Below are 27,863 nucleotides of genomic sequence, written 5' to 3' on the forward strand. Positions count from 1 at the left end.
ACATTGTCAGAAAAGTTTGGTGCATTGCATTGTGGGATGTGGAGTCCTGAAGACAGATGCAAAGAACTGTTTTAGTTCATGAAATATATTCTAATTATGGCTTCAGCAACTTGTACCACAGTAGGGCCACAAGCTTTAACACAGGAAAATACTCACTGTTCCTGTGCATGTGTTTGTTGTTTTGTGTGATTTTGGTGTCGCTATGTGTCTTTTTGTATTTCTTTGTTAATTTTTGTGGTCAATTTGTTTAATTTTAAATAAATTTGTGTATTTTTTAATTTATTTCTTAACATTTTGCTGTCGTTTTTTGTGTGTTTGGAGTTATTTTGTGTATACAAAGGGAGAAATTATATTCCTCTTGCTTGTCTGCTTTTCCTCTCCTTGCGTTGGCTGGGGCTTCTTATGATTGAACCTATGGACAAAAGCAGCTCAGGAAAATTGTGGCTTTGTTCATTTCTATATAAAGTTTGTAGTTTTCCTAATGTTGGTCCCATTTGAGGTATATTTTTCTGAACAATTTGAGCCCATCTTTGCTTATTTTTACCCTTTTTCTGCAACTACACCAAACTTGCCATATTTTAACCTATTTTCATCACTTTTTCTTCCCATATTTTTGCGCCTTTTAATACATTTTTGCGACATTACTCCCATTTCTGATACTTCATCACATTTCAACACCTTTTCTGCACATTTTTCCACACTGTAAGCACTTATAAACCCTTTCCATCACTTTTCCACCTAATGTCACATATGTTGACCCATTGTCACTTTTAACCTCTTTTCACCATATTTCATGATTTTTTGCCTATTTAACCACATTCATCATTTGTCATACCCATTATTTGCCAGTTTAAACTAATTGTTCATACTTTATAAATTACATTTTTTTCATGAAGACATGTATTAGTATTGAAATGCAAACAATGAACAAATACACAAACTTACAGGCTTCAATTATGTGCAACATGCCAAAGATTGAGCAAATGCAAGCAATGTATACGATCAATATACAACCTATATTTCAATTAGCAAGAAAAATACATGAATACATTAAAATAAGCATTGGGACACCTGGGTCTTTTCTGTGTGGAGTTTGCAGTTCTCTCCATGCTATGTGGGTTTTCTCCGGCTTCCTCCCACAATCCAAACACCATTCTAAAAAAAAAAAAAAAAAAAAAAATAAAAGGTTGATTGGAGTCTCTAAATTGTCTGCAACCCTGAAAAACAGGAACAAGTGGGTCTTCCTCTTCCTGCACTGTATATTTAGTTCTGTGATATTATGTATTGTTAATTTAATTGTGCAAAAATAGATAGATTAAATAATTTTTTTTCATTACTAGACATTTCATGCGACCCCAAGGTTGAAAACCCCTGTATTAAAGTGTGTACGTAACCACCTTCACTCCGTAGCAGGCGGTGGCGGTAACAGACCAACAGACCCGGATGTTACCATAATTAAACACAGAGAAGAAGAAGCAGCCGTTTAGCTTTAGCTCCAGTGATTAGCTCCCACTGTTTATCAGCTTTTTAAAGAGTAAATAATGTCCGTCTGTCCTTAGTTATAGTCCTAAAGTCTGTCTGACTGAGCTGAGGATGATGACGATGAAGCTGCAGATGAAAACAGGCCCAGGAGGAGGAGAAGAACCAGCCCAGGACCAGCCGTGGTCCGGGTCCCCCCTGAGTCCACCTCCCCTGGACAAGGAGACCGTGTTCGAGTGGTTCGGCCTCCAGCTGAGCCCGGCCCAGAGGATCGAGTTCATGTGCGGACTGCTGCACATGTGTCAGCCCCTGGAGCTCCGCTTCCTGGGCTCGTACCTGGAGGACTTGGCCCGGAAGGACTTCTTCGTCCTGCGGGACTTCGAGTGTCGGGCCAACAGCCCCGCGGACCTGGTGCCCCTGACGGATCCCCTGGACCCGGTGGTCCGGGCCAAGCTGCTGGTTTATCTGTCCCTGCTTCAGTCTGATAACAGGGAATGTGCTGGGATCATGTTCCATATCCTGAGCCACGTAGACCCGGTCCTGTTCTACCTCCAGCCCGGGTCCAGCTGTGGCCCTTGTCCAGGGGTCCTGGACCAGCTGGCCCTACTCTTCACCATGGCCTCTGTACATCCAGCTTTCCACTTCCACCAGCGGGAGGCGGTCAGGGACCAGCTGGAGCAGATCCTGCTGGTCTTGGAGAGGCACAGACAGAACCCACAGGTCCTCACAGAGGTGAGCAAAACCTCCAGAACCCCAGACTGATGGTCCTCACTGGGACCTGCTGGATTGGATCAACAATGATGTATTTAGGGTTGGGCTTCGTTTCAATTACAACGATTCCAGTTCCGAGTCCTAATGATTTTGATTATTTTAAGTGTCCATGTCAGAGAAATGAGAAAATAATATGTAACTTCCACCTTTAGAAATACATATCCGACAAAATTAAACATTTTAGGGTATTTCCTGGGTTAGGGATTAATCTAAAATAAAGACCTAGCTACAGGTACGTTAAACTATTCATAGCCTGCCTCTCTATTCATACCTAGCGCCCCACATTGGCCAGTTTAGCTCACGTGACAGATGCACCACGTGACTTAAAGTTCCGTCATTTGTATTTTAGCTCATATTTATTTTTAGCTACCCGCTAACCATTTTATTTTAGCCCTAATTCTAACTTTAAAATGTTTATTTTTGTCGGATACGTATTTTTAAAGGTGGAATTTGCCTTGTTAAATATGTTTAAATGAAAAAAAAATAATTTGTCAAATGTGGGATTCAAACCCATGTTGGCGGAAGAAAGAATCCTTGAGTGCTGGCACCTTAGGCCATGGTCCCGGGGGCTATGGCTACGTCAGTGACGTGCCGTGACGTGAGCACTAGGGTTGGGTAGGCAGTGTGTTCCAATTCCAATTCGAGGCCACCAATGACAATTTCATATGTTTCTGCTGGCAAGCGTTAATTCAATTCAGTTAAATTCAACTTTATTTGTGTAGCACAATTTCCAACAAAGTCATCTCAATGCGGTTATCAAAATATAAAATTCATAATAAGAAAGAAAAAACCCAATAAGATCCACATGAACAAGTGTTTAGCCATCTAACAAAATCAACATCATAAACACCATTAAAGAAACATAAACAATTATTTAATATAGCCTCCGTACTCCCCCAACAAGATATATCTCATGACACGGTAACGCATCCATTGTTTGTGTTGGAAACACAGAAACACGGAGAAAATGACAACAACTCGGAACAGCCTCAGTGAGTAGCATCCACAAAGTCAATCCTTCCTTTCACTGTAGATAATACAATGTTCTGACCTTACCTTTGCTGAAGGTCTGGTAGCTCAGGTGTTGGTCTCCCATCTTTTAAAAGCTGTCGTTTTTCCTCAAAAAAAAGTTTCTTTATTGTTTCTTTATTTTCTCGCTGTCATCCTGACTGTAGTGTTATCCCGCTCACTAGCTAGAGCAGCAGCGGTCACGTGATATCAATTCACTAATGTACTGTGAACTTACGTATAGCATTTAGCGTAGCACGGTTATGTCCAAAGGCAGCTCTCTACGCTGCCTTTGGACGTAAATGGTTGTCATCTTGGAGAACTGACTGCGCATGTGCAAACACATAAAAACACGCTATGGGAACGGAGGCAGAGCATCAATGTGCTTTTGAGAGGGGGCGTGGCCTCCTCCTGCCTTGCAGCGGTTAGGAAATAGCAATGTTTATTTTAGTTTCTAAAATAAAATGGTTTGCGAGGTAGCTAAATATGAGCTAAAATACAACTGACGGAACTTTAAGTCACGTGGTGCAACTTTCGGTTTCAAGCAACGGACAGAAAACAATGCCGCGGCGGGTGCTGAAGCCACCTGCGGAGGTAGAGGGTGCGGCGAGTTACGCGGTAATGCAAACCAATCAATGCTCGATGCCCAGCCCTAATTAGGTCACATGTCGATCTCCCTCACATGTGTCTCCTCATGTTCAGCCATCTCCATGTGTGCTTTCCAGGAACTGAAGGTCCAAACTTCACCCTCAGCAGATTTGGGAGATTCACACACGCACTGTCAAAGTCTACACAGCAGCAGCAGGACAACACCACAAAGAGAAGGCATGGCTAACGCTAACAGCTACGTTCAAATGATCTCAAACATTCCCTGGTTTTGTACATCAGGGTTTTTCAACCACTGTTGCACACTTGTGCCACAGAAAACTATTCATTTCCACCTAATTGGTCTAAAAACATGTTTGAAAACCAATGAACTATTGTAAGTATTGTGCTGCTGTAAGCCCCTCCCCCTCCCACAGACAGTCAGCTTCACAGCAGCCCCTGACCCCAGCTGCAGGTCAGACCCCCACGTCTGTGGATGTGTGGAAATAAAGATACATTCACACCTGATATTCAGACAAATCTGGTAAAAGTACACACACGTGATATTTGCTCACTATAAACACCATGTGTGTACTTTGCTGAGCTTTAGGACTGATCTACTGACTCTGAGGAGGAACAGATGATGAGCTTTTTAAAAAATAAAATAACTGCCGTTCATGTTAATAAACTAGATTCAGTTCATTCTCGAACATCACATCCCTCAATAACAGCCTTTGGATCAAATCTGACATTAACGTTTAACAATACTGAACACAATGTAATTATATAAATGTATTATATATTGCTTTATTATTATTATTATTAATAATAATAATAATAATAAATGTATTTATATATTGTATAAATATAATAAATTATATTAAAAATACATTATAAAAATTAAATACTCAACAGAATAAAGCTCAATTGTAGTTCTAATCACATTTAATGTTTTTAAACTTTTGTCCCTCCTGTATGCGAGTTTGCAAAATCTGAAAGATAATAAATTGTTTTTTTGTTTTTGTTTGATTTGTATTCAAAGCACTTTAAGAATGATTGGCAGATTGGTAATTGCACTTTTTCTTAGAAAGAAGAAATGTTTTTTCTTTGTGTTTATTTGATTCCTATTAAAAACACTTTGATTAGAATGTATGTAAATTGTTAATATACTGTAGTTTACAAAGATTAATTCCTTAACATTTGTGGTCAGTGGTTTCTGTGCTTTGGGATTTGTTTCAATGAAAAGATGAACCTTGGCTCAAAAAAGGTTGAAAAACACTGGTGTACATCTAGAACCTGTACCAACAGTATCATGTGACCTTTGATCATGTGACCTTTGATCTTGTGATCCAATGAGACAAGAGAATAAAATGAAGTGTTAGAATAGATGTTTATATTGACGTCTCTAACGTGAACCTTTGCTCTGTTACAGCCGTACACATCGAAACCATCGTACTGCAGAGTATTTCTAGAAGCAGAATAGAAAAGGAGTACAGCTTTGAGGTAGGAACACACACACACACACACACACACACACACACACACACACACACACACTGCCTCTGCTATTGAGCAGTGTTTGTTTGTCTGTCTCATGCATTTGTTTTGTAACAAGAAGTGTTTCTATAGCTTTTACAGGTTATTAATGCACTATGTTGGACATACACTAAGTTAATAAGATAATAACACTACCTTTGAAATGTGTGAATCATGTGTTAAATATTTCTGCTTTTACTGTTTAAACTAGTTGATAAAAGTCCTCACTCACGAGGGCTGCAGTAATTCATCATAGAAAATCAATAAATAATTAAAGTTTTGCACTATTTATTCCATATCTAACAGATTTACGGAACATAAAAATAAAACAAATATTATTTTTATTGCCACAACAACAATCTAACAAAAATAATTTCACATGACCTTGACATTAAACTTAAAAAATAAAACCCATTAACTTAAATGTGAAATTTTTTGGCGGTGTAGGAGGCGTGTCCAACCACAAAATAATTCAATATCAAACGCAGCTTAATTTAAACATTAACAATACTTTATTTTTAAGTAATCATTGCTATCGATTTCTAAGTGTTTTATCAATATTTATGTTATATAGTTTGTGTTTTTATGTTAAATCTTGTTTTGTTTTTTTTTTTTATCTATCAACATATAAAAAATGTTTTGAAGTGTTTAAAATGACAGGTTATACATGTGATCTGTTATTTGTGGGTCATGTCTTTAATTATGACGAGGGTTTTCCATGGTTTCCTAGGTGAAATGGTCGGACTCCACCTCCAGCAACGTGACTAAAACCCATTCAGACCTGGAGAACTTTCTACTCAAGGTAAACACTGCTCCATGTGCTGTGGTCTGGATCATCTAAAGCTCATCATCCTAGAGCTGCACATGCTCAGGCTGAGGACCAGACGCTCACTTTGAAACTAAAACTAAAAATGACCCACTGTGCATCTTCTTCAATTATTTTCTCGTGCTCGCCTCACCTGTTTGGTTTCTCTGCAGCTTCCCAAAGACCAGTGCACGGAGTCATTTCAGAGAAGCATTGTGAGTCTACTGAACCAGAGGGAGATGTTTGATGGTTGGGATGGAGAAACCAACATCAGGTACAACTCTACTATCCACAAATATATTCATTTGTCTTCATTTGTTTTTCGAACAGGGATGAAAAGGGACGAAGAACAACATAGAAAACAAACAATATATAATATATAAGATTAGAATCACTTCCTCTTTGGTTTCAGTGATCACATGACTAAGTAATGTAGGGTTTTATAATTAATGGAATCACAGAATCGACCAATGAAAACAGAATGCACTGTAAACATTTGTCTGGCAAAATCTTTCATTTCAATTACATTAATTTAGATTAAGTTAATCAAAACTTAATCAGTCATCCTGCTCAGATTCAGTAAACCATTGATCCCTGAGGGGAAATTGGGTGACAGTAATGCTGCTCTCATACACGTTTATGACTTATTAGAAACAATCATCCATATCACTAGAACTACATTTGAATTATAGCTTACACATGGTTTTAAACTACACTTTCATTTTCACATACATGTTTGTTTAATAATGAGTTTTTTTTTAATTATTATTTATTATTGAATTATTTATTTTGTTTCCTCACAGGAGTTAAAAAAACTAATATTTTCTGAAAAAATGTATAAAATATTTATTTAAAAACAGAATTTAAATCAGGCCTTAGTAGTGGATCATGGTCAGGTGCTGCCTACCTTTGTCCTCATTGAACAAAGCTCCAACCCACAGTGGTCATTCTGTCCAATGCTCCGCCCCTTCAGACACAGACTCTCCAGACTCATTTCCTGTTTATGAGCAGAAAGATCCTGTTTTATTGTGAAATCTCATCATTCATCTTAGTTTCCTTTAGGTGAGAAATTAACTCTAGAAGCATTTAAAGCAGCTCAACTCTCTGGAATCAAACTGCAGCTCAGTGGAAACACTTTTTAGTGATATTGATGATGTTTGTCAACACATTTGTAAAGGTTGATGAAAGAGTCAGAAAGTAAAGCTCAGTGTAAAGTGTTGATCTCATGTTCAGTGATGTTAGTGCTCATCGAGGACTGAAAGGATTGTGTTGATTAGTTATTGATGACTTGAGTCCGTTTTGATCTGTGTCTGTTTCCACCTACAGGGAACGATTCTTAGCTGCACCGACTCCTTTTAGAACCAGCAGAGGAGTTTGCAGGTTCTTCTCCTGTGACTCTCAGCCTGCTCGCAGCAGATGTGAGTCTAACACTTTTATACAGACTTAATCTCACACTGATCCACTGTTAGATTGTTTTTTGGTTTTTTTATACATTACCTTTATTTAATTTTCTCATTTATTTACATTTTTGTCTTCTTTTTGAATTTGTTAAAATTTCATTTATTCAGACAAACATTTTTTCAGGAAATGTACTTTGATCCCTGGAGATCAAAGGAAATGTACTTTGATCCCTGGAGATCAAAGGTAATTTGCTAATGAAACCTTAACATGTGATGTTCACACATGACTTTCAGGCTATTAGATTACAATTTGTATAATGGATTGAAATGTATTCACTTGTGTTTTCTAACTTATCTAACTTATGACTCTTCTTTGTAATAAATAGTTTTTACTCAAAGCTCTTTTCTTGACCTAATGTTATTATTAATACTGGAGGTTTTTTTTAGAATCATCTACCTTTGTAGAAGTGATATTTCATGTGCTGAGTGAAGTCATTGTGCCAACCATGTACGTGATGTATGATGTCATCATAGCAGCATGGTTTCGCGTGGTGTGTGTGTGTGAGCAGGAGCTGACCAAAACTTCTCTTCTTCTCCTCAGGTATCTGCCAGCCAGTGCAGGCGTATAATGGGGACTGCTCTGATGCTTCTAGTCAGGAGGAAGGTAAGGACACATAGCTTTCATTGGAAAATTAAACCCACTGAGCCCAACAGCACATTTAATAACAACAGATACAAGGACTGACTGATTAATGAGCCAAAGTGTTCTGTAACAACACAGTAAGATAATAAGGAAGGCTATAGCAGTAACTTAAAAAGGTTGGAAATGTTTAGGTTTCAACATGCAATTGTTTCATTTTCATTACAGTACATACACAGTTATCATCTTCCTATTTTACTGGCTACCAACAAAAAAACTTTTAACTAATATTTGTAAAATGGAACAGTTATGTCATATTTTATGAAAATCCATCTTGCGTTTTTAAAAATACATCTTATATACAGTACATCAACCCATACACCAGATCTGCAACACTTAAAAACATTTGTCACAACGTTTCAGTGAAAATAAACATTTAAAGATGGTTAATTTAATACTAAAAGTTTATCACGTTCAGCAGTATTCACCTTTAATAAGTACTCACTAAATATGTATTTATCTTTGTTTGTTTGGATCCTGGAAAGTAAATCAGATTTTAGATGGAGCTCATTAATGACTAGAGCTCCTGAGGACCCCTCACATGGTTCATGTGGGCTATCTGGGGCCAGCGGGCACCATTTTGGTGACCCCTGCACTAGAGTTTTTTTTTTTTTTTTTTTTTTAGAGCTCAGAGATGCAGAGTGTCTTTGAAAATTCTCATGTTTCTATCCGTTTAGTTGTTATTGGGTTGGATCGTTCTCATTTTATTAGTAGTTGTGTGTTTTGATCAGTGCTTTAACGTCCAGCCCTAATAGTTACACTGTATGTGAGCACATATGACAGACGTATGATGTTAGTTTTTAGGACAGTAGTGTTGGTGCTGCTGTTCATCTTTGTTTCTCTCCTTCACCTCAGACACGTACGTTCAGGAACAGAAGAAAAAGCCTGTGAGCAGGAGTCCATGTCAGCCGTACGTAGACGTTACTAAAGTAGAACATGTAGCTCAGCTGTGTTTAGGTTTTCAGCTAAAGATGAGGATTGTGTGTGTGTAGTTATAGAGGTCAGAAGGAACCCCGCTACCCCACAGCAGAGAGGATGAGGAAGAGCTGCAGCCAGCAGGGGGCACAGGTGAGGGATGGTCTACCTGATTATAACTGGATCACTGAGTGAAGCCTGATGATTTATTGATTTATTATTTGCAGCACGTGGACAGTGAGAAGAAAAGCCTCACAGGTGTTCGAGGCAGGAGCAGAGCTCCGCCCACAGACAGGTGTGTGTGTGTCTGTCACAGGCCTGATATATTAAGATTTCATTTATTCAGACTTTTTTCAGAAAAATTTACTTTGGAATTAATGCGGAAGTGAAAAAAAAACTTCAACCAGTTCATTTTGTCTTAATTTTGAGAAATATTATTTGAAAGGGAACATGCCAGAATATCAAAGTAAATTTCCTGAAAACATGTCTGAATAAATGAAACCATAGCATTATATTCCATAGCATATTAACTAGAAGTGTCACATGTCCCTCTTAGGGACAAGGCGAAGAGCAAAGGAGCAGCTTTGGTAATAAATGGTGCCACATCTCAGAAGAAAGGTAGGTCACTGTAAAACAATAATAATTCATTTTATTTAAAAAATGGTTTTCAGGTCACCCAAATACACTTTATAATAAAAACAGTGCAATACATTATAAAACAGAATTATACAAAAAGAACAATGTAGGATAAATTATGACATGAGATGAATCATTGAATTACAGGGAATGTGCAGATTGGTAGAGATGGGTTTTGAGTTTAGATTTGAAGAGAGGTGAGGTGTGGATGTTTGTGATGGGAGGGAGTGACTGAAAGCTCTGCTCCTCATGGTGGTGAAGATGGATGGAGGATGAAGACCTGAGGGAGAGACTATATGAAGGAGGTCAGACAGGTTGTGGATGATGATTAGTTTCTCTATGGAAAGCTGTTCTGTTTTAATGACTACCAGGTGGTTCATGGTAGCAGCTGAACTGAGGAGTGAAGGTGTCTGACCTTACAGTCTGTGGTTACAGTTGGAGCCTCTGGTCCTGACACTTTTGGTGAAAGTTCATCTGAGAGCTACAGTTTACCATCCAGTCCCCAGCATGGAGCAGGAAGTGTGGACAGTGATGATAACATCAGAGGTTAGTTCAATGATCAACAGTCTGTGTGTGAGCTGTGACTCCATCTAAGGTTCTTCTCTCGCTCAGATACAGACTCTCATTCCACTGCCTGTGTTAAAGCTCCAGACTCTACAGGCTCCTCCCCCCAGGAACATGTATTAGTGATGGTGGACGTGTCCTCTCATCAGGACCAGATAAAACCACTGTTTGGCCCTCAGCCCTTCAGTCCCTCCCTGCTCTACAGCACAGCTGATTCTGGTCTTCGTGAGGCTCCTCCTCCCAGCATAAGCTCCACCCCTGATGACACGCCCTCCATGCCCATGATGATGCCCCCTGTGCCTCCAGTTCTTCCAATTCCAAGAGTTGTCAGAGATTTGGAAAAGAGAGAGTCTTTCCCTACATTTGGGCTCCCCCGGCATGGTCTCCCTCATCCTGTGAGTCCTGGTGTGCAACCTGTGGTTCAGAGGTTTAAGACTTTGTCAACCAATCACAGCCCGGGGGGGCGTGGTGACGGAGCTCCTGCTGCTCCTCACTCTTCCATCATCAGAGGCTTCCAGGGGCCTCCTAGATCTCTGCAGCCCTGCCCAGACTCAGGAGTGCTGGAGGGTCCTCCTGCCTACAGCCTGCCACAAGCCCCGCCCCCAGCCCCGCCGTCTCCTGAACCCTCTGCAGATTCCAGCACAGGACAAAGTGAGTGCCCATCCACTGGAAGTCCCCCCGCCCCCCTACAGCACGCCCAGCAGCAGGCGGGAGGATGTGGAGCCTGTGGTTGCCATAACAACTGTGGCAGTGTGGCGTCGGTGTGCCATGCGGCACCATTCTTCCCTCCCCAGCATATGTCCACAGCATCTTGTCAGATGTTCAGTGTTCCTCCTCCCCTCTTCCAGCTAACCAGCCTGTGCAGCAACAGTTACCTCACCCACACCCCGCCTCCTCCCCCAGCTCCCACTTTCTTCCCGTCGGCTCCGCCCACTTACCTTCACACTCATGCTCAGTGTCAGACGGAGGTGACGCCACACATGGTGGCCAGCTACAGCCTGCAGCAGCAGCTGGGACTAGCACACAGTGTGTACCAGCACGTGTACCCCAACCCTTTAGGGAGGCTCCTGGCTGCAGCCGCGGCCTCAGGAAAAGGCGGAGTCAACAAAAAGAACGGCAGCGTGTCCTGTTGTAACTGTGGAGGGAGTGGACACTACGTACAGGACTGCAACCAGCCCGCCATCGACTCCAAACAGCAAGGTAACCTCATCTCACAGAGCTTCATACTTTACTGCATCTTCTTTTTTATGCCTTACTTTTTTTCGCCCGTTTTTATGCTTTACTTTTGTTTTGAGGCGTTTAAAAATGTTTTGCCTGTTTTTATGCCTTACCTTTGTTTTGAGGCATTTAAAAATCTTTCGCCCATTTTTCTGCCCTACTGTAGCCTTACCTTTTGTTGCCCGTTTCTATGCCTTACGTTTTTTCGCCCGTCTTTGTTTTGAGGCGTTTAAAAAAAACTTTGCCCATTTTTATTCCTTACTATAGCCTTACCTTTGTTTTGAGGCGTATAAAAATTTTTCGCCCCGTTTTTATGCCTTACCTTTGTTTTGAGGCGTTTAAAACTTTTCGCCCCGTTTTTAAGATAAGATAATCCTTTATCTCGCAAATAGACATTTACAGTGTTACAGCAGCGAAGCAGAAGAAAGTCACACAGTGCAAAATTAAATAAGATTAAAATATGCATCAAATAACAGTTTAAAAGAGCCTTGAAATTCAAGATGTAAGTCTGTATAAACTGTATAACACTATCATGCACACAGTACATGTTTTTGCACAAATGGTCCCATAAATTATTATTGCAATGCAACTCAAATTAAAATAATATCAGGGGGTGATGACATCTTATAATTTCACTAGAGGTAGGAGTGATATGACTGGTTTGTGGGTGTGTTATTAATCTACTGGGAGCAGGCTTGGTTAATCAGTCTGACTGTAGCAGGAAGGACCTGTGGTGTCTCTCCTTCAGATACCACGGGTGGTGAAGCCTGCCACCAAAGGAGCTGCCCAGTGCTGTTACAGGACAATGCAGAGGGTGGGAGACGTTCTTCATCATAGATGATAGCTTTTTCATCATCCTCCTGTCTCCCACCTCCTCAACAGGGTCCAGGGAGCAGAGCTGGCCTTCACCAGTTTGCTGGTTGATCACTCCTTAAAAGATAGCTGATGCAGTCATAAGGTCCTCAGGAGTGCTCCCTGCACTCCTGAGGACTTAAGTCTCCTCAGCAGGAGAAGTCTGCTCTGGCCTCTCTTGTAGTGTGTGTGTGATCAGTCCAGCTTATTATTCAGGTCAACACCCAGGTACTTATGAGTTCTCTATCTCAATGTCCTTTCCCTGAATGTTCACCAGTGGGTCTCACCATGAGTTCTCTGAACTCCCACTCATCTGTGATGAGGCTGACAATGGTAGAGTCATCAGAGAACTTCTGAAGGTGATGTTGGACTTGTTGTGGGAGAAGTCTGCAGTGTACAGGGTGAAGAGAGCCTAGTCGGTCCCCTGTGGGGCCCCTGTACTGCAGATAATCCATAGGCCACGATGTGAGGAGCAGGTCCACTCCTGTGTGTTCCTCAGAAGCATGAGCTGTATGGTGTTGAAATCATAGAACATGATCCTCACAGTGCTGCCAGCTCTCTCCAGGTAAGAGAGGTAGATGACAGAATCATCCACCCTGATGCCTGGCTGATAGGAGAACTGCAGCCTTACCTCTGTTTTAAGGCGTTTGACATTTTTTGCCCATTCTTATGCCTTACTTCATTTTCAGCTCAGTTTACACCATATTTTAACCAGTTTTTAGGGTTTTATTACAGATCTATCTCTGGAAAAATAAATCCAGCATTTTCCAATTCAAAACAGCTTTATTGACATGACAAGTTATTATCAAAGCAAATTAACATAGAAGGATTGACACACAATACAATAATTATTCAAGCATTTTTCCTTGTCTAAGCCTTATTTGATTTACTGCAATTTGTAAGTTATAACTCTAATATTAGCTAAAAAAAAAGACCATAAATTGTAGAATCATTTTAAAGTTGTATTATTAATGTGTCTGTGTTTGTTCTACAGGTGGGTTCCACTTAAAATACATCGTGTCCCACTTCTCAGAGTCACTAGAGAACACTGACTGAAGTTAACATCTGTGGACAGATGTTGCTCTCTAAGCTTTGCATGTGAGTATTAGCGACTGAAACAGACTGGTTTAAAGCTTCTGCACTGATACATGAAGAATAATGAATAGAGAACATGATTTTAGAACATTGGCTGATGTTTTAAAGAATTAGTTAACTTTTAGAACTTAAAGAAGAATTTAAAGGACGAATGTTTGCACAGATCTAATTTAATGTCTGAATGTGGTTCAAAGAATTAGAAATCAAATGGGTTTTAAATGAGTTAGCATGGATGCTAAAGTGCTCTGCGCGTTAATGTTGATTTCTCTGCTGTGTTTAGTTTAGTAATATAAAGTTTTATAAACCTGTTCAACGCTCTGCTACCAACTATACACACGTTGTGTTTATTTAAAATTGGAGAAAGGTTTTTATTCTGTGCATGACTTGACAATCCTTACGAGGAGTTAAATAAATTTCTACTAGTATCATATTAGAAGTAAATGTACTTTAGTTTACTAGTAAAGTCAAGTGTCACTAGTAATACTCGTACACGGTTTCTAATAAGGGAACTGAAACTGTAAATTCAGGCTTCTCATTGATTTTTAAGTAATTTTTCAACCAATCAGGGAGCTGTATTTGGTTCTAATATTACTTGTCTACTAATAATATTTCTATGATTAAACAAAATACTAGTTTTACAACTAAAAGTTTTGTGTGCAAAAATCAACTGCTAGTAACTCAAACGAGTAATAAATAAAGTAGGAGGGATTAGAACCAAATGCAGCACCCTGATTGGTTGGAATATTAGGTAAAATCAATGAAAAGCCTGAATTTTCAGTTCCAGTGCCTTATTAGCACAAAGCGTACTAATAGTACTAATAAGTTCAAGTCTACTAATAAACTAAAGTACATTTACTCCTAATGTGATACTAGTAAAGCTGAACTGTGGTTAATATTAAATTGATGATCAAACTTTTTCCTGTGGGATTAGAACACGTTAAATAATCCACACAGTGACTCTACTCTGGAAAGTTAAACATTTATATTTACAATTGTTTGCAAACGACTGAATTGATTTTGCTTTCAATTAAAAGCAATAATTACAGAAATGTTGTCAGACGTTGTTTTTGGTCATGATTGTATTTATTATTATTAGAAACATAATCTAAGTCTTGTTCAGCAGAGCCTCTATCAGACTCCTGTTGTGAGCTAACAGCTGCTCATACACATGTTTAGCCACTGAAGCGTAATCACTCTCCTGGGATTTAGAGGCAATGACTGAGGACGGAGTTAAAGATGAAACATGAACACCACCATGAATAGATGATCAAACCTGGTTCTGGTCTAGAAGGATACACTCTCTCATCACAAAGTTGTTCTGCTCCAGATGTTGCCACTTCCTCTCCAGGTTGGTGAGCTGAGGTTAGCACAGAGACGCACGTTAGCGTTCCCACTGAAGTATGTTTCCCAAGATGCATTTGGAACCTACAGTGTTAAAAACCTGAATACACTAAAGCTAAATATCTGTTGATTCTCCACCTTTACTTTATAACTTCAAATGTTTTCAGAACTTTTAAAGTAGAATCAACATGTGCTCATTTATCCATAAAATATGAGCCCTATTTACAAAAAAGTAAAAAAAAAAAAAAACGAATTGAAGACAAGAAGAAAGGCTTTTATTTTGAAAAGAGGATGTTTGCTTTTTACCTTCAAGCACGTCCCAGGACCATTTTACATTCAGCTCCCAATACATCATGGGACGGTTGAGTATGACTAGTGTGCACTAACGTACTACTCATACAAAGTGTGACGTATGAATAGATTGAGTATGTGAGACTTACCAGGATGTATACTATATGGGGACATTTTTTAAGTATGCACGGTGGGCACACTAGTCATATTCATCTGTCCCATGATGCATTGGGAGCTGAATGTAAAATGGTCCTGGGACTGGCTGCAAGCTTAAAATCAAACATCCTCTTTTCAAAATAAAAGCCTTTCTTCTTGTCTTCCATTAGTTTAATTTTCTTCTTTTTTTTTTTTTTAATTCTTTTGTAAATAGGGCTCTTATTTTGAAGTGAACAGGAAGTTTAGTCAGTAGACCATTGGAGGGTCTCTGAAAATGTGTGAATGAAATTTGTCTACGTGAGTTTTATGGATCATGAAAAATCAACAGAGATATTTAGTCTCAGTGTGATTCAGGTTTTTAACGCTGTAGGTTCCAAATGCATCTTGGGAAACTTCAGTGGGAACGCTCATCATCCTAACCATACTATAGTATATACTCATTGAGACATGGACTCTCACCTCTACGTGAGTCTCGTTTTCCTCCAGTTTCCTCCTCAGATCTTCATATCTCTGGTTCTCCTGGTCCAGCAGGTGTTTGAATGTTTCTCCTCTCTGACTCAGTGACACCAGGTCCTCCTCCAGCCTCTGATAAACAAACGTGTACATGAATAAAGTGTGTCAGAGATGATCCTCCCACTGAGGAGGAACCACTAGTTCACCTCCTTCCTGTTCTGGGCGGTGGTCTTCAGCAGGTCCAGGTCTCTATAGGTCATCAGTTCTGACTCCATAGACCTCAGACGTTCCTTCAGACTGCTCCTCTCTCCTGTGATCTTTCCCTCCAACAGCTGCACCTTCTCCAGGTCCTGCTGCAGACGCTGGAGCTCTGACACACACACGTTCTAAATGTGTTACTGATACAGCACGATGGAGACCAGAAATACACAAAAGGACTACACAATCAGACACAACTACATAAGACCACTATAAAAAACACAAATGACACCCAAGAAAACTACAAACAATAGAAAAATATACACAATAACAACCAAAACCACACAAAGCCTTTGTTGTTTCCTGTGCAGATTGGTCGTTAGCGGTGGGTAGTAACGAGCTAGTCAGAGGGTGCCGTCATTTGTAAGACCGTTTATAAGATGCTTTGCAGTCAATACACCTGGGTAACTTTTAGAATAAATTGTACTTGTCAGAATAGTTTTAATGTAACATACTTTTTTTTTTTTTTTACTTTTCCTTAAACATTTTTGTGAAGAACAAACGCTACTTTAACTAATATTGAGTTAAATTCCACTGAGTACTTTTATTTTTATCTATCACTGCTCGCACGACCGATTTGTTGGAGATGTCAGGCGTAGTCACATGACCACACATACGGCCTCCTCCTACACGTGTAGAAGAAAAGTGACTCATTTAAATTAAATACGGTGGAAACAATGACGTACAGCTCACATTTATTTAATCCACGTTCTCTTTACAAACTACGGAAAATTGTTATTCTTTTAGTGAAAGTCATATTGTTAATATCTAAAATAGCACATCCAAACAAATCAGAAGTTACTCCCACTAACTTAGTATTTAAGTCGTTTTTTTTCACTGAATAATAATAAATAAATAAATAATTATTCTTACTTGGGTAGTTATGCGGAGAACTAGTTTTTAATTTTGAGTTGTTACTTTAAAGGGGACATATCATGCTAAATCCACTTTTTTAGCCCATAAATGCATTTTGTTGTATATTTAGAGTGTTTAGAAGTACAGAAAAAATCTAATTAGTTTCTTCAGGTGCTCCGTTGATATCTTTATATTCTGTTTTGGTCACATTTTTCAATCTGTTTCGATTTTTCTATTCTCTATTACGTTTTTTGAACTATTACATCACAGTATTTGCAGCGGAACTGCCAAATTAGTACATCAACTCCAGGTCCAACACTTCGAGCAATCTGCCATTTTTATTTCTCGCTTTTATTTTGTAGTCCAAGCTCAAGGATGCCGAAGTTACGAGAGGAAAAATCAAAATGTTGGGTTGTTGGATGTAGTAACCCACACGCTTCATTACACCGTCTCCCAGCATCAGAACCTTTTCAAAGCGCCTGGTTGAGTTTTATTTTTCACTGAAATGTACCCACATCTGTGGGTAAGGTCATTTTTGTGTGCGTAAATCACTTCAAGGATGACTGCTTCATCAACCTCCGCCAGTATAAAGAAGGATTTGCCGAAAGACTTTGTCTGATTGAGGGTTCAATTCCGTCTATCTTTGGAGACAATGAACAGAGCACTTCGGTAAGCTGTAAATAACGCTAAAAAGTGTGATGATAAGACGTCCCTGTCATTGTTTTGTTAGCATTAGCAGTTGCACCGTCTTCATATGTTAGCGCTGTGTGTTCGTTTTAGATCCTTGATGATATGGTCTACGTGGTTTAATTTAAGTCTAAAGTTTTCATTAGTCATTTCATTTTGCCGTTTTTGTCTCGAAAAGACTGTATTAAAATGCATTTCGTGACGTTAGCTTGGTGCTTGTGTTAGCTCACTTGTTAGGGTTCTGCAGGTTCATCATCATTTTCAGCTGGGTCAGACTCTGGCTCAAACATGTAAGGCTGGATGGACAAGTCTTCCTTTGTTGACATTTTGTAAATAACGTGTGAATAAAAAGTTAATGCGCCGCTACATAGCCGTATCTCTTCTATCAAACTACAAAAATGGCCGAACAGGGTGGAGTTGAACCGAGTGTCACCTGAGGAGGGGGCGGGGTATGGAGTGTCTCATTTGCATTTAAAGAGACCGCACCAAAACGAGTTGCTCTCAGAAGCACATCAGAAAAGGGGTGGAGCTATAATAATGAGGAATTCAGACCCAAGCATTGCAGTTCCGCTTTATATAGACCACAACTGTATGATTTATATGTAAAAAGAAAGGATTTAAAACTATGATATGTCCCCTTTAAGTCAACACTTCTCACAGTGTGGGGCGCAACAAACAGGACATTTTAAATTTAATGCTAATCTTCTTAAAGTCCTAGTATCATGATAAAAATAGTTCATTTTAATAGAAAACAGAGAACCCAATGATCATTCTGATATATGACGTATGATAAAACGTTTAACTTGTTTTAAAAAAAATGTAGCAGAAATTCAACTAAACTTAGAACTAAATGTAATGTGGAACCAAAGCGTAAAAGGTTTACGTCAGCATGTTCTTCACAATAAGCAGAACAATAAATAAACAACCTTTCAATAGCTGACTTAAAGGCAGGGTATGTAATTTTCAAAAACTAGCATGATTTTGAATGTAGCATCCTCCGAGGGCTCCGCATGTACCACCACAGGTTTACAGCTGCTACAGATGATGGATTTTGTTCGTTCCTTTTTCAGAGAACATAAGATCTTAATTTCTGTCAGGACATAAAGACAATTTCAACCAAAAACTTAAAAAGTGTATCTGGAGAAAACTACCTACCGTATCTTTAGGGTTAATTTTTGACTGCTGCACTTTTATATTTGATTAGTTTAATTTAGTTTCTTATTTATTATGAAATATGATGTTACTGTTTCCTGTGAGTTCAATACATTTGAAAATGTGTTATTTGTTAGAATTATTTGGGGGGGATGGAAGCACGGGGGGCTTTGAAGTTCACCTTTGTTCAAAGTCGGGAACACCCAAAAAAAAGTTTGAGAGCCACTGGATTACAGTACTTTTAGTACAAATGTTGTCTACTCTACCTCTGGTTGTTCTAATGCTGATCATGTGACCTTCAGATACAATCACATTAATGAGTCTGATGGATGATGGAGAGTGTGTGTGTGTGTGTACTAACCTGCAGACAGTCCCTTGGTGGTACTCTCAGACTGGAACACCTCGGTCTCTTTGCTGATCAGAACCTCCTGCATGCTCCTCAGCTCATTGGCTGTTACACTGTCCACCTGACTCAGCCGCACCATGTTCTACACACACACACACACACACACACACTAGTTATTACCCAGAAGTCCTTTCAACTGCAGATAAAGCTGCTCCTCACCCTGCTGCAGAGCTCCAACAGAGACACAATGTTCTCCTCACACTGGCTCATCTTCAGATCCTCCTCCGCTTTGGACTCATCAAAGGAACCCAGGAACCCTGACACACACACACACAAACTCACTGTTGGAGGATGTTTTGTTGTGTAGCTACATTAGCATAACATTAGCTTACGGTCGATCTCTTCCTCTTTCTTCTTCAGCTCCTTGTATTTCTGTTGAGTTTCCCCTGGTAAAATAAAGATTAATATGAGTGATTAACAGTGAATCAGATCAATAGATAAAATGTGTGTGTGTGTTTACCCTGAGCTGCCTCTGAGTCCTGGTCCACATGTCTGATGTCCTCTGAGACCTGTCTGCTCCTGTCCCTGAGCTCTGAAATCCTACACACACACACACCACAATCAGATAGGAAGCACAGGCCCCGCCCCCTCAGTCTGTAGATCACAGTCTTACTGTCTGTCCATGCTGGCAATCTCCTGGTTGTCCTCCTTCACCTGAGACACACAGAGTTCAGATAAAGAACACTAACCTATACTCAGGGATCTAGCTTTAATAAATAATCTACATATAATAATAATATCAGGCTGTGTGTGGGTGATTTTCACCAATTAAACATATTTACATTATTTAATAAAGTTGTGTTTATCAAAGTGTGTTGGATTCTGTAGCTTCATCATCTTCTCTGATGTTTATAAGGATGTTCTCCTGTTTCAAAGCCTGCTTTTTCCTACAGAAACACATTTAACGGTAGTGATAGTGACCCATTATTACTAAATATAACTACCCTGTATGTACTGACTGCATCTAAGGAAGTATAAGTAGTCCTGACATTTCCAATCTATCTTTATTGAGTCCATTAGTTGTAAATAAATATCACTAAATGGTGATTTAAATGAAATTTGTCAATTGATCATGTTTTGTTCCTCATGTGTTAAAGGGATCCTCCACTGTTTTTACAAATGTGGCCTAAAACCTTAGAAATGTCCTTATTAGTAGATCTACAGTATGCCTAGCAAAACATATTATATTGCACCATATTTATTTGATTAACTTTTAAAAATGGGACGAGTTGACCGTTTAGGGGAGCCTGTGCACCGTCATGTTGAAATGACATCATTGATGACGCAAATCGCCCCTTTCAGTTCATTGAGTTCTATATGAGGTGAGGCATTCAGGATCATTTAGCAGCTTTTTTTAGTCCAAATGACAACTTGTGCTGCTTTGAGTTGCTCTAAAAATCTGTATAAGTTAAAAAAGTTGATGTAAACCTCTTGTTTACTGAAATTTGATAAAATCTGTGACCCAAAAAAAATCTGAGACTGCAGGGGGCGACAGTTCCAACTCTGCAATCACAATTTTTTTGGCTCACGGATTTTGTTTATCATCACTCTGTAAACCAAAGAGGTTTACATCAACTTTTTCCAACTTTCACAGATTTTTAGAGCAACCCAAAGCAGCACAAGTTGTCATTTGCACTAAAAAAAGCTGCTAAATGATCCACATCTCATTATTTGATTAAAAACCATAATAATCACTGCTTTGACTGTAACGTTTGATGACTATAAATATAATCCTCTAACATATAGAGCTGTTCTTCCTTTGGAGGGAGCTTCTAAACACAGTGGACATGTTGGTTCTATGTGCTTTAGATCTATATAACAAAGCCCTCTGTGATTGCAGGTGTTTATTTAACACGTCTATGATTAATGAGTGCTAACAGGTCGACTCAGGATCAATATTTAACTCAAACTAAAACTAGTGTGTGTGTTCCTGAACCTGCTGGAACAGCTTCTCTCTCTCCTCCTCAGGTGAACACATCCTCTTGTCCTCGTCCAGCAGAGCATCTCTCTTTGCCTCCATCTCTGTGATGATCCTGTGGAGTCGAACCGCTTCCTGTTTCATGTGTGAGTGGATCATCTCCTGTGAGGAAGAGGAGGAGTTATGAATTAAACGACCAGCTGCTGATGAAGACTCAGCTCTGTTTAAACTCACTGCTTCGTAGTCCTCCTTCCTGGAGATCAGCACATCCAGCTCCTCATGGAGGACACTCAGCGCCTACACACACACACACACACACATACAGTTATTGATCATAGAGTCCTTCTCATAGAGCTCACAGTGATGGTCCTACCTGTAGCAGCTCCTCATTGGCTGCAGTCATAGTGAAGTATTTCTCCTGTTTACTCTGAGGCATGGTATTGATCACCTCATCAGCTCTACTTCTCTCTCTCCTGATCCTCTCCTCTATGGATCTGACTGCTTCCTCTCTCCTACACAACACACACAAACACACAGAAGAACACACTCACCTTATACACAGTGGGTCAAAAAAGTATTTGGTCAGCCACCAAAAACTCAGTTTTTCTCATTCCTGTTGTTGCTGACTATTGTTCTAATCATGTCTTTTATAACTTTTCACAAAATAAGCCATAAAAGAATGTATGATCTGTGCAGATATCGTTTTGGATCAAAATCAGTCAATACTCAAGGTTTCAATATCGATATCGTATCAAAAGAGTAAGAACAGCTGAAACTAAAAAACTACATTATTATGCAAAAGTACATTTATTTCAGTAATTCCACTTAAAAGGTGAAACTAACACATTATATAGATTAATTAATATGCAGTGAGATATTTCAAGGTTTTATTTGTTATAATTAATGTTTATGAAAACCCCAAATTAAAAATCTAAATAAATGTTAATATTGGTATCACCATGAGAGATATGAGAGTGAACAATACAGTGCTGGTGTTCTAAAACACCTGATGTGTGCTACAGGCTATTAGCATCCATGCTACGCTACATTAAGGCAGTAACTCATACAAACTGAATACCAAGTACATATGCATGGTTAGATTTTTCAGAGGGGCTGACCTTTCTGTATTTAAAATACTTTTTTATTCATTTTTTTATTTAATATTCAAATTTTCTGACATTTTAAATTTGGGGTTTTCACAAGATGTTTATTATTTATTTTTAATTATTAAAACAGGATTCCCATTAGTCTTCACTAGCGCCTACATAAGTTACAAACAGTTTTCTTCACAAGATCTAAATTAATATGGGTGAAATGTTTCTGTGTAAAAAATAATCATCAAAATTATAACAAACAAAGGCTTGAAGTATGTAATGAGTTTATACTGTATAATAAAATTAGTTTCACCTTTTAAGTTGAATAACTAAAATAAATTAACTTTTGCACACTTTTTCACCAGTTTGTCCAGATTTAAAGTTGAATAAAAGAGAAATGTAAAAAAATACTACTGAACACAGTGTTTTATAATTAAACTTCTATTTTACAATGAAGCAGCACATAGTGTTTGTCCATCTAGTGAAACACATTATTAATCTTAGTGTTTATAATGTTTGGTAAAGCTGTGTTTTTTACTCACTCTCTTCTCTCTGTAAAGATGGAGTCGATGCTTTCAGCCTCGTTGTCGTTCTGATTCTTCAGCTGCAGAGAAAACAGCTTCATTATGTGTTCAAGCACATAACATGATAACGTTAACATTAGAGAGGACGTACTATGTTGTAGTCGTTGGTCATCTCCTCCATCTCTGTGTTGGTGTTCAATTTGTCGACCAGCTGGACACACAACAACAACACATCATTAACACAAGCATTAAACTATGTTCAGCTAACAATAGCCTGGTGTTGATCTGCTAACGTCACAGTGTGATGATGAAGGACTTTCTTAAACTGAATCAATATTTACATCTTTACACCTTTTATAAATACATATATATATATATGTGTGTATATACATTATACATCAGGGTTGGGGTCAATTACATTTTACAATTACAATTACATCTTTAATTATCCATGTATGATTAAAACTCAACTATGATTACATTTACCAAAATTTTTTTCAATTACAGGTAAAATTAGAATTATTATTTTCCCCCTAAAAGTAAATTACAATTACGTCCTCAATTACTGAAGTTCAATTACAATGAATTACAATTACTGAGCCTTTAATAAATAACCCTTATTAAACGTAACCTTCCTCTTGTGTTAGCTTTCTGTTAGCATCTCTAATGCTAACGGGTCAGTTTGACCCATGTCTTAAATCAGCTGTAAAATACACTAATAAATATTATCTATCATCTAATTAGTTTATCATCTATTGGTTACCTTGTTAGGCTTCCTAATCAATGAATATATTGGTATTAATATTATTAGTGTGGACGTCTGAGCCCTTTTCAAATGCTATATTGATCCTTAAGAGAAGTGAGAGGTAAACTTGCTATGAAAATTCATTATTAACTACGTGAGACATAGAACTATAACATTGTTCCCCAGTTTTGCGTTAAATTCAATTGTTAGGGGCAGTTTTTTATATAATTTCCATGCCAATTACAATTAAAAAGTCAACCCTGGTATACATACTGTACATATTATAATTTTGTATTTATTTTCCTTTTGATTTTCAAACTAATAATTTTTTTTTTTTTAAACTTTGATATCTGAGGAAAAATTAAATATAAACAAAGATGATTTGTGCATTTTTTTCTCCTGATTTGTGTTTATTTGATAGCCTTTATTTAGAATTTTATGTGTTTATTGACAGCGGTGGAACTCTTATACACGGCCTGTGGGCTTCATTCCATCCTTGCATCTTTAATGTTTTTGTTTTTTTTCATTTGTACTAAATAAATAAATGAAAGAGAAAACATTTCAGGGAAATGAGACACACCAGGTTCAGGTCAGCGAGCTGTCCACGTAGATCCTTGATCTCTGCTGCCAGGCCTTCAGCTCTGAGAGAGGAGGAGGAAATAATTGATCAGTTATCATTTTGATCCATTGATTGACACGTGGGCCAGTAGCAGTGCTCACTTCTTCTCATAGGACAGGTAGACTGAGTTCTCCTGGTTGTACGTGTCCATCTCTCGGTGCAGTTTACTGGTCTCTGTGCTCAGCTCAGTGATTTTACTCCTGGTAGAAAAACAACAGTCATCACATCACTGTTTATAAAGCTTAGTTAGGAACTATTCTATTCTATTATTATCATTATTATTATTATTATTATTATTATTATTATTATTATTATTATTATTATTATTATTCTATCATTCTAACATCTATGATCCACTGCAGTAATCAGTGTGTTTCTATCAGGGTTAGAGTCAATTATAAGTGTAGACATAATTCATTACAAGGATGACAATTATAAATGTAATTAAAAAAAACTCTGTTGCTGTTGTAATCATAAGTGAATTGTCATTCAGTTCAGATAATTCACTTTTTAATTGTAATTGTAATTAACATTCTATAAAAACTGTCATTTACAATTTCATTAAACACAAACCTGGAGAACCATGTTATAGTTGTATGTAGTTAATAATTATTAAAATATGATTCAGAACAACTTTACCTGTCAGAAGGCTCAGACGGCCACAACATAAATATTAATACCAATATATTCATTGATTAGGAAGCCAAACAAAGTAACCAATAGATGAGAAACTAATTAGATGATAGATAATATTTATTAGTGTATTATACAGCTGATTTAAGACATGGGTCAAACTGACCCATTAGCATTAGTGATGCTAACAGAAAGCTAAGACAAGATGAAGGTTATGTTATTTATTAAAGGCTCAGTAAATGTGATTAATTGTAATTGAACTTTAGTCGTTCAGAACGTAATTGTAATTAATTTTCAGGGGAAAATAATAATAGTAAAAATGCTGGTCAACGTAATTATAAGAGTTGTAACTGAGAACTGTAATGAACCCCAACCCTGGTCCCCATCATCTCTCACTATCATACGTAGATCTACTGTGCGTGTGTGTGTGTGTGTGTGTGTTACCTGAGGAGGCCTAGGTAGTAGGACTTGTCCAGGATCTGTCTCTGAGGACCTGTGAGAGGACACCACAGAGCAAACATCAGACCAGATTGTTATGATATTATCCAATCAGGGGGCTCGTATCAGACCTTTGATGGCGGTCTTCATCCCACTCAGACCCTGCTGGGTCACAGGCCTGTCTGTCACTTTAATGGCAGGGGGGAGGCTGGCCCTCATCCCAGTATGAGAACCAGTACCAGGAACCATCTGATGGATGTTAACACACAGTCAGGTTTATGTGATCACTAAACAGAAACATTAGCCTCATCAATGAAACCGATCGATTCGAATGATTAAGCTTTATTTATTGAACTAAAGTCTTACCCCAGTTCCCACACGGATGGCGGTGGGTGGAGCTCTGACAGCAGTGGGCAGTCTCCCAGTACCAGGAACCACGGAGCCGCTGCGACTCATTGGTCGGCCCATTCCAGAGGGAGGTCTCTGAGTCGCCATGACAACTGGAACCAGGAAGTACATTCACTCTACTGTCACACAAGCTACAACCATGAAAAATGAAGGTGTAACAGAATGCTAATGCTAACAAAAGCTCTGATGAAAAACTACTTAAGTGTAGAGACACAGATATCCTGTGATCATGGAAACAGTAACAGAAATGACATATTTTGTTATTGTCTTAGTTTTTATTAAAATAAAATAAAAAATAAAGCACAAATTTCAATCTGACCCTGAATGTAGCTTCACATTTAGGGACAATATCACATTTCCTTCATATGTTTCACAGTAGAACAGGTGGGCTAATGTTAGCTTTAGCATGTGTAGCTAACGGCTGAATGTCAAATCTCATGTGAAATCTTGTGTGATCTCAACACTTTTTAAAAATCGATACTTCTCCCAGAATCAATTTCATTTCTGTATTTATTTATTCCTCATGTGTGTTCATGTGTTAACTTTACATGTGTTGTCACATGCAGTGTAATTAAATGTCAGACTGACTGTGATCAACGTGACTCAAATCATTTCTAGAAGTTAATGAACTACTTTTGTTTTTTTTAAAATAGAAAATAAGAAGATTTAAATCACAATAATCATTACTATCGAATTACAATTTATATCAAATCAGCACCAAAGTATTACGTGCAGATTAATCATATCTATCTGCGTTTACAGCACTGTTCTAATATTTTAATAATGTAATACAATCACACAACATAAGGTTTTTAAAGCATGCTCCAGTGTACAATAGTGAAGCCATTTCACCTTTTTTAAAATGTAATGACAGCCAGACTATCTGCTGTATGATTAAAACTATATAATTACAATTAAAATTATTATTTATTTGCAATACAACAAATGGAGGTAATTCTTTATAGAACAGACATTCAGTCATTGGTCTAATTCTTTGGACCCCAAAAGTTAATGTGCAATATGACTCCAAAAACACACAGATAATGACAAAGAAAAATACACAAAATGAGAAAAACTATACTAAATGACACAAACAACCAACGAAAACACACAAAATAGACAAAAGGACAACAAAATGACACCATTATAATACAAAAACACACAAATAAGAGAAAAACATGCATCAAAAATGTCTCCCCAAGTTGATTTTTCTTCTTTATTTACTGTTTCATGCCTTTATAATATTACTATATTCTAATACTAATCTGACAGCTTTAAAACCCCTTTGAGAGCTTGCAGTGATGACAACAGAAATTATGAAAATCAATAAAAACATCTGAGAAAATAAAATGTAATAGAAAGATGTTTGTTCATGATCAATAAAAAAGTAACACTGAGCCTTTTCTTTTGAAATACACACACATCATAAAAAAAATACTCAAAATGACTCCAAAACTACACAAAAATAATTTTTTTTAAAAAATGAAAATGATAGTTCCTTTGTGGTTTCCTCTGTTAATGCTCTGGTTGGTCATTACTCTAATGCTGACATGAATGTTGATCATGTGACACAATAAGATCAAATAAATACAGTCACGTGTTTTGCCCTTCTGTGTTAAAAGTCGTTCATTTGTTTTCCCTCTTAATTTCCCTCCATTTTTTCCCGAAATAGTTTTAATTATGTTGTTGTCACAGTTTGATTTTAAGGAACAGACGCGAAAAAAAAATCCAAAAGTTACTATGGAGTCCTTTCATTTTTCAATACCAACCATGGTTAATAAACATGTTATTATGTTCGTGTGTGTGTGTGTCTCTCACCCAGCGGTGTGTTTGTCTCTCTCGCTCGGTGGTTATAATTAGCACACCTGTGTCATTACCCGCTGCTCAGTGATTAAAGCTCGGCCTCTTCGCTCCAAACGACTCCAAACAGCTCGTAACTAGTTTACATCTCCGTTCTACCAAAGAAAAAACGCTGAAATGTTTGTTTTCAGCTAAAAAAAACTATAATTAATGAGGACAAATCATGCTAGCTCGATGTGTGCAACAACTCACGTTTGTTACCATGGTGAGCCAAGCAGCTGCTTCTTCTTCGTTGGTATGTTACAGAGCGGTATCAGCCCCTCGTAGATATAGACCTACTGCCTCTAGTGGTCAGAAAAAAACTACTTTTTTTTTCTTCTATGATGGTTATTGGCGGTCGGCAACAACACTAAGCGCGCATTAGCGCCACTTATTGTGAAAGATAGAGTAAAAAAAATAAAATGAAATAAAATAAAAATATTGACAATTCAATTAAATAAAAAATGTAAATGAATTATAAA

The 27,863-nt window shown here is 38.0% G+C and overlaps 2 protein-coding genes across 5 annotated transcripts; one reads left to right on the plus strand and one right to left on the minus strand.

The window, feature by feature from the left end:
• Positions 1-1,433: 1,433 nt before the first annotated feature.
• Positions 1,434-14,613, plus strand: zcchc2 (zinc finger, CCHC domain containing 2). 3 transcript variants are annotated; one of them, XM_028434993.1, is made up of 14 exons: positions 1,434-2,211; positions 3,984-4,083; positions 5,276-5,346; positions 6,110-6,181; positions 6,358-6,458; positions 7,511-7,602; positions 8,186-8,248; positions 9,140-9,194; positions 9,277-9,352; positions 9,427-9,494; positions 9,756-9,817; positions 10,271-10,381; positions 10,481-11,599; positions 13,464-14,613. In XM_028434993.1, the coding sequence occupies exons 1-14, from the start codon at positions 1,594-1,596 to the stop codon at positions 13,523-13,525; spliced, it is 2,670 nt and encodes an 889-aa protein (XP_028290794.1). In that variant the 5' UTR covers positions 1,434-1,593; the 3' UTR covers positions 13,526-14,613. The 3 variants fall into 3 exon arrangements, with proteins under 3 accessions (XP_028290794.1, XP_028290793.1, XP_028290792.1); XM_028434992.1 differs by having other exon boundaries at positions 9,283-9,352; positions 10,448-11,599; XM_028434991.1 differs by having other exon boundaries at positions 1,436-2,211; positions 10,448-11,599.
• Positions 13,449-27,721, minus strand: ift74 (intraflagellar transport 74). 2 transcript variants are annotated; one of them, XM_028434994.1, is made up of 21 exons: positions 27,595-27,721; positions 27,361-27,497; positions 25,501-25,634; positions 25,266-25,383; positions 25,141-25,189; positions 24,165-24,263; positions 24,025-24,085; positions 22,851-22,910; positions 22,718-22,779; positions 21,455-21,593; positions 21,316-21,378; positions 21,100-21,243; positions 19,777-19,817; positions 19,624-19,703; positions 19,496-19,549; positions 19,323-19,420; positions 19,119-19,245; positions 16,012-16,175; positions 15,812-15,937; positions 14,861-14,921; positions 13,449-14,782 (listed from the first exon to the last, which is right to left on the minus strand). In XM_028434994.1, exons 3-21 carry the CDS (start codon positions 25,627-25,629, stop codon positions 14,670-14,672), a joined length of 1,788 nt encoding a protein of 595 aa, XP_028290795.1. In that variant the 5' UTR covers positions 25,630-25,634; positions 27,361-27,497; positions 27,595-27,721; the 3' UTR covers positions 13,449-14,669. The 2 variants fall into 2 exon arrangements, with proteins under 2 accessions (XP_028290795.1, XP_028290797.1); XM_028434996.1 differs by lacking the exon at positions 27,595-27,721 and having other exon boundaries at positions 27,361-27,588.
• Between the last annotated feature and the right edge of the window lie 142 nt (positions 27,722-27,863).

This window comes from Gouania willdenowi, chromosome 20, assembly GCF_900634775.1.
Source record: "Gouania willdenowi chromosome 20, fGouWil2.1, whole genome shotgun sequence".
NCBI classification, from domain to species: domain Eukaryota; kingdom Metazoa; phylum Chordata; class Actinopteri; order Blenniiformes; family Gobiesocidae; genus Gouania; species Gouania willdenowi.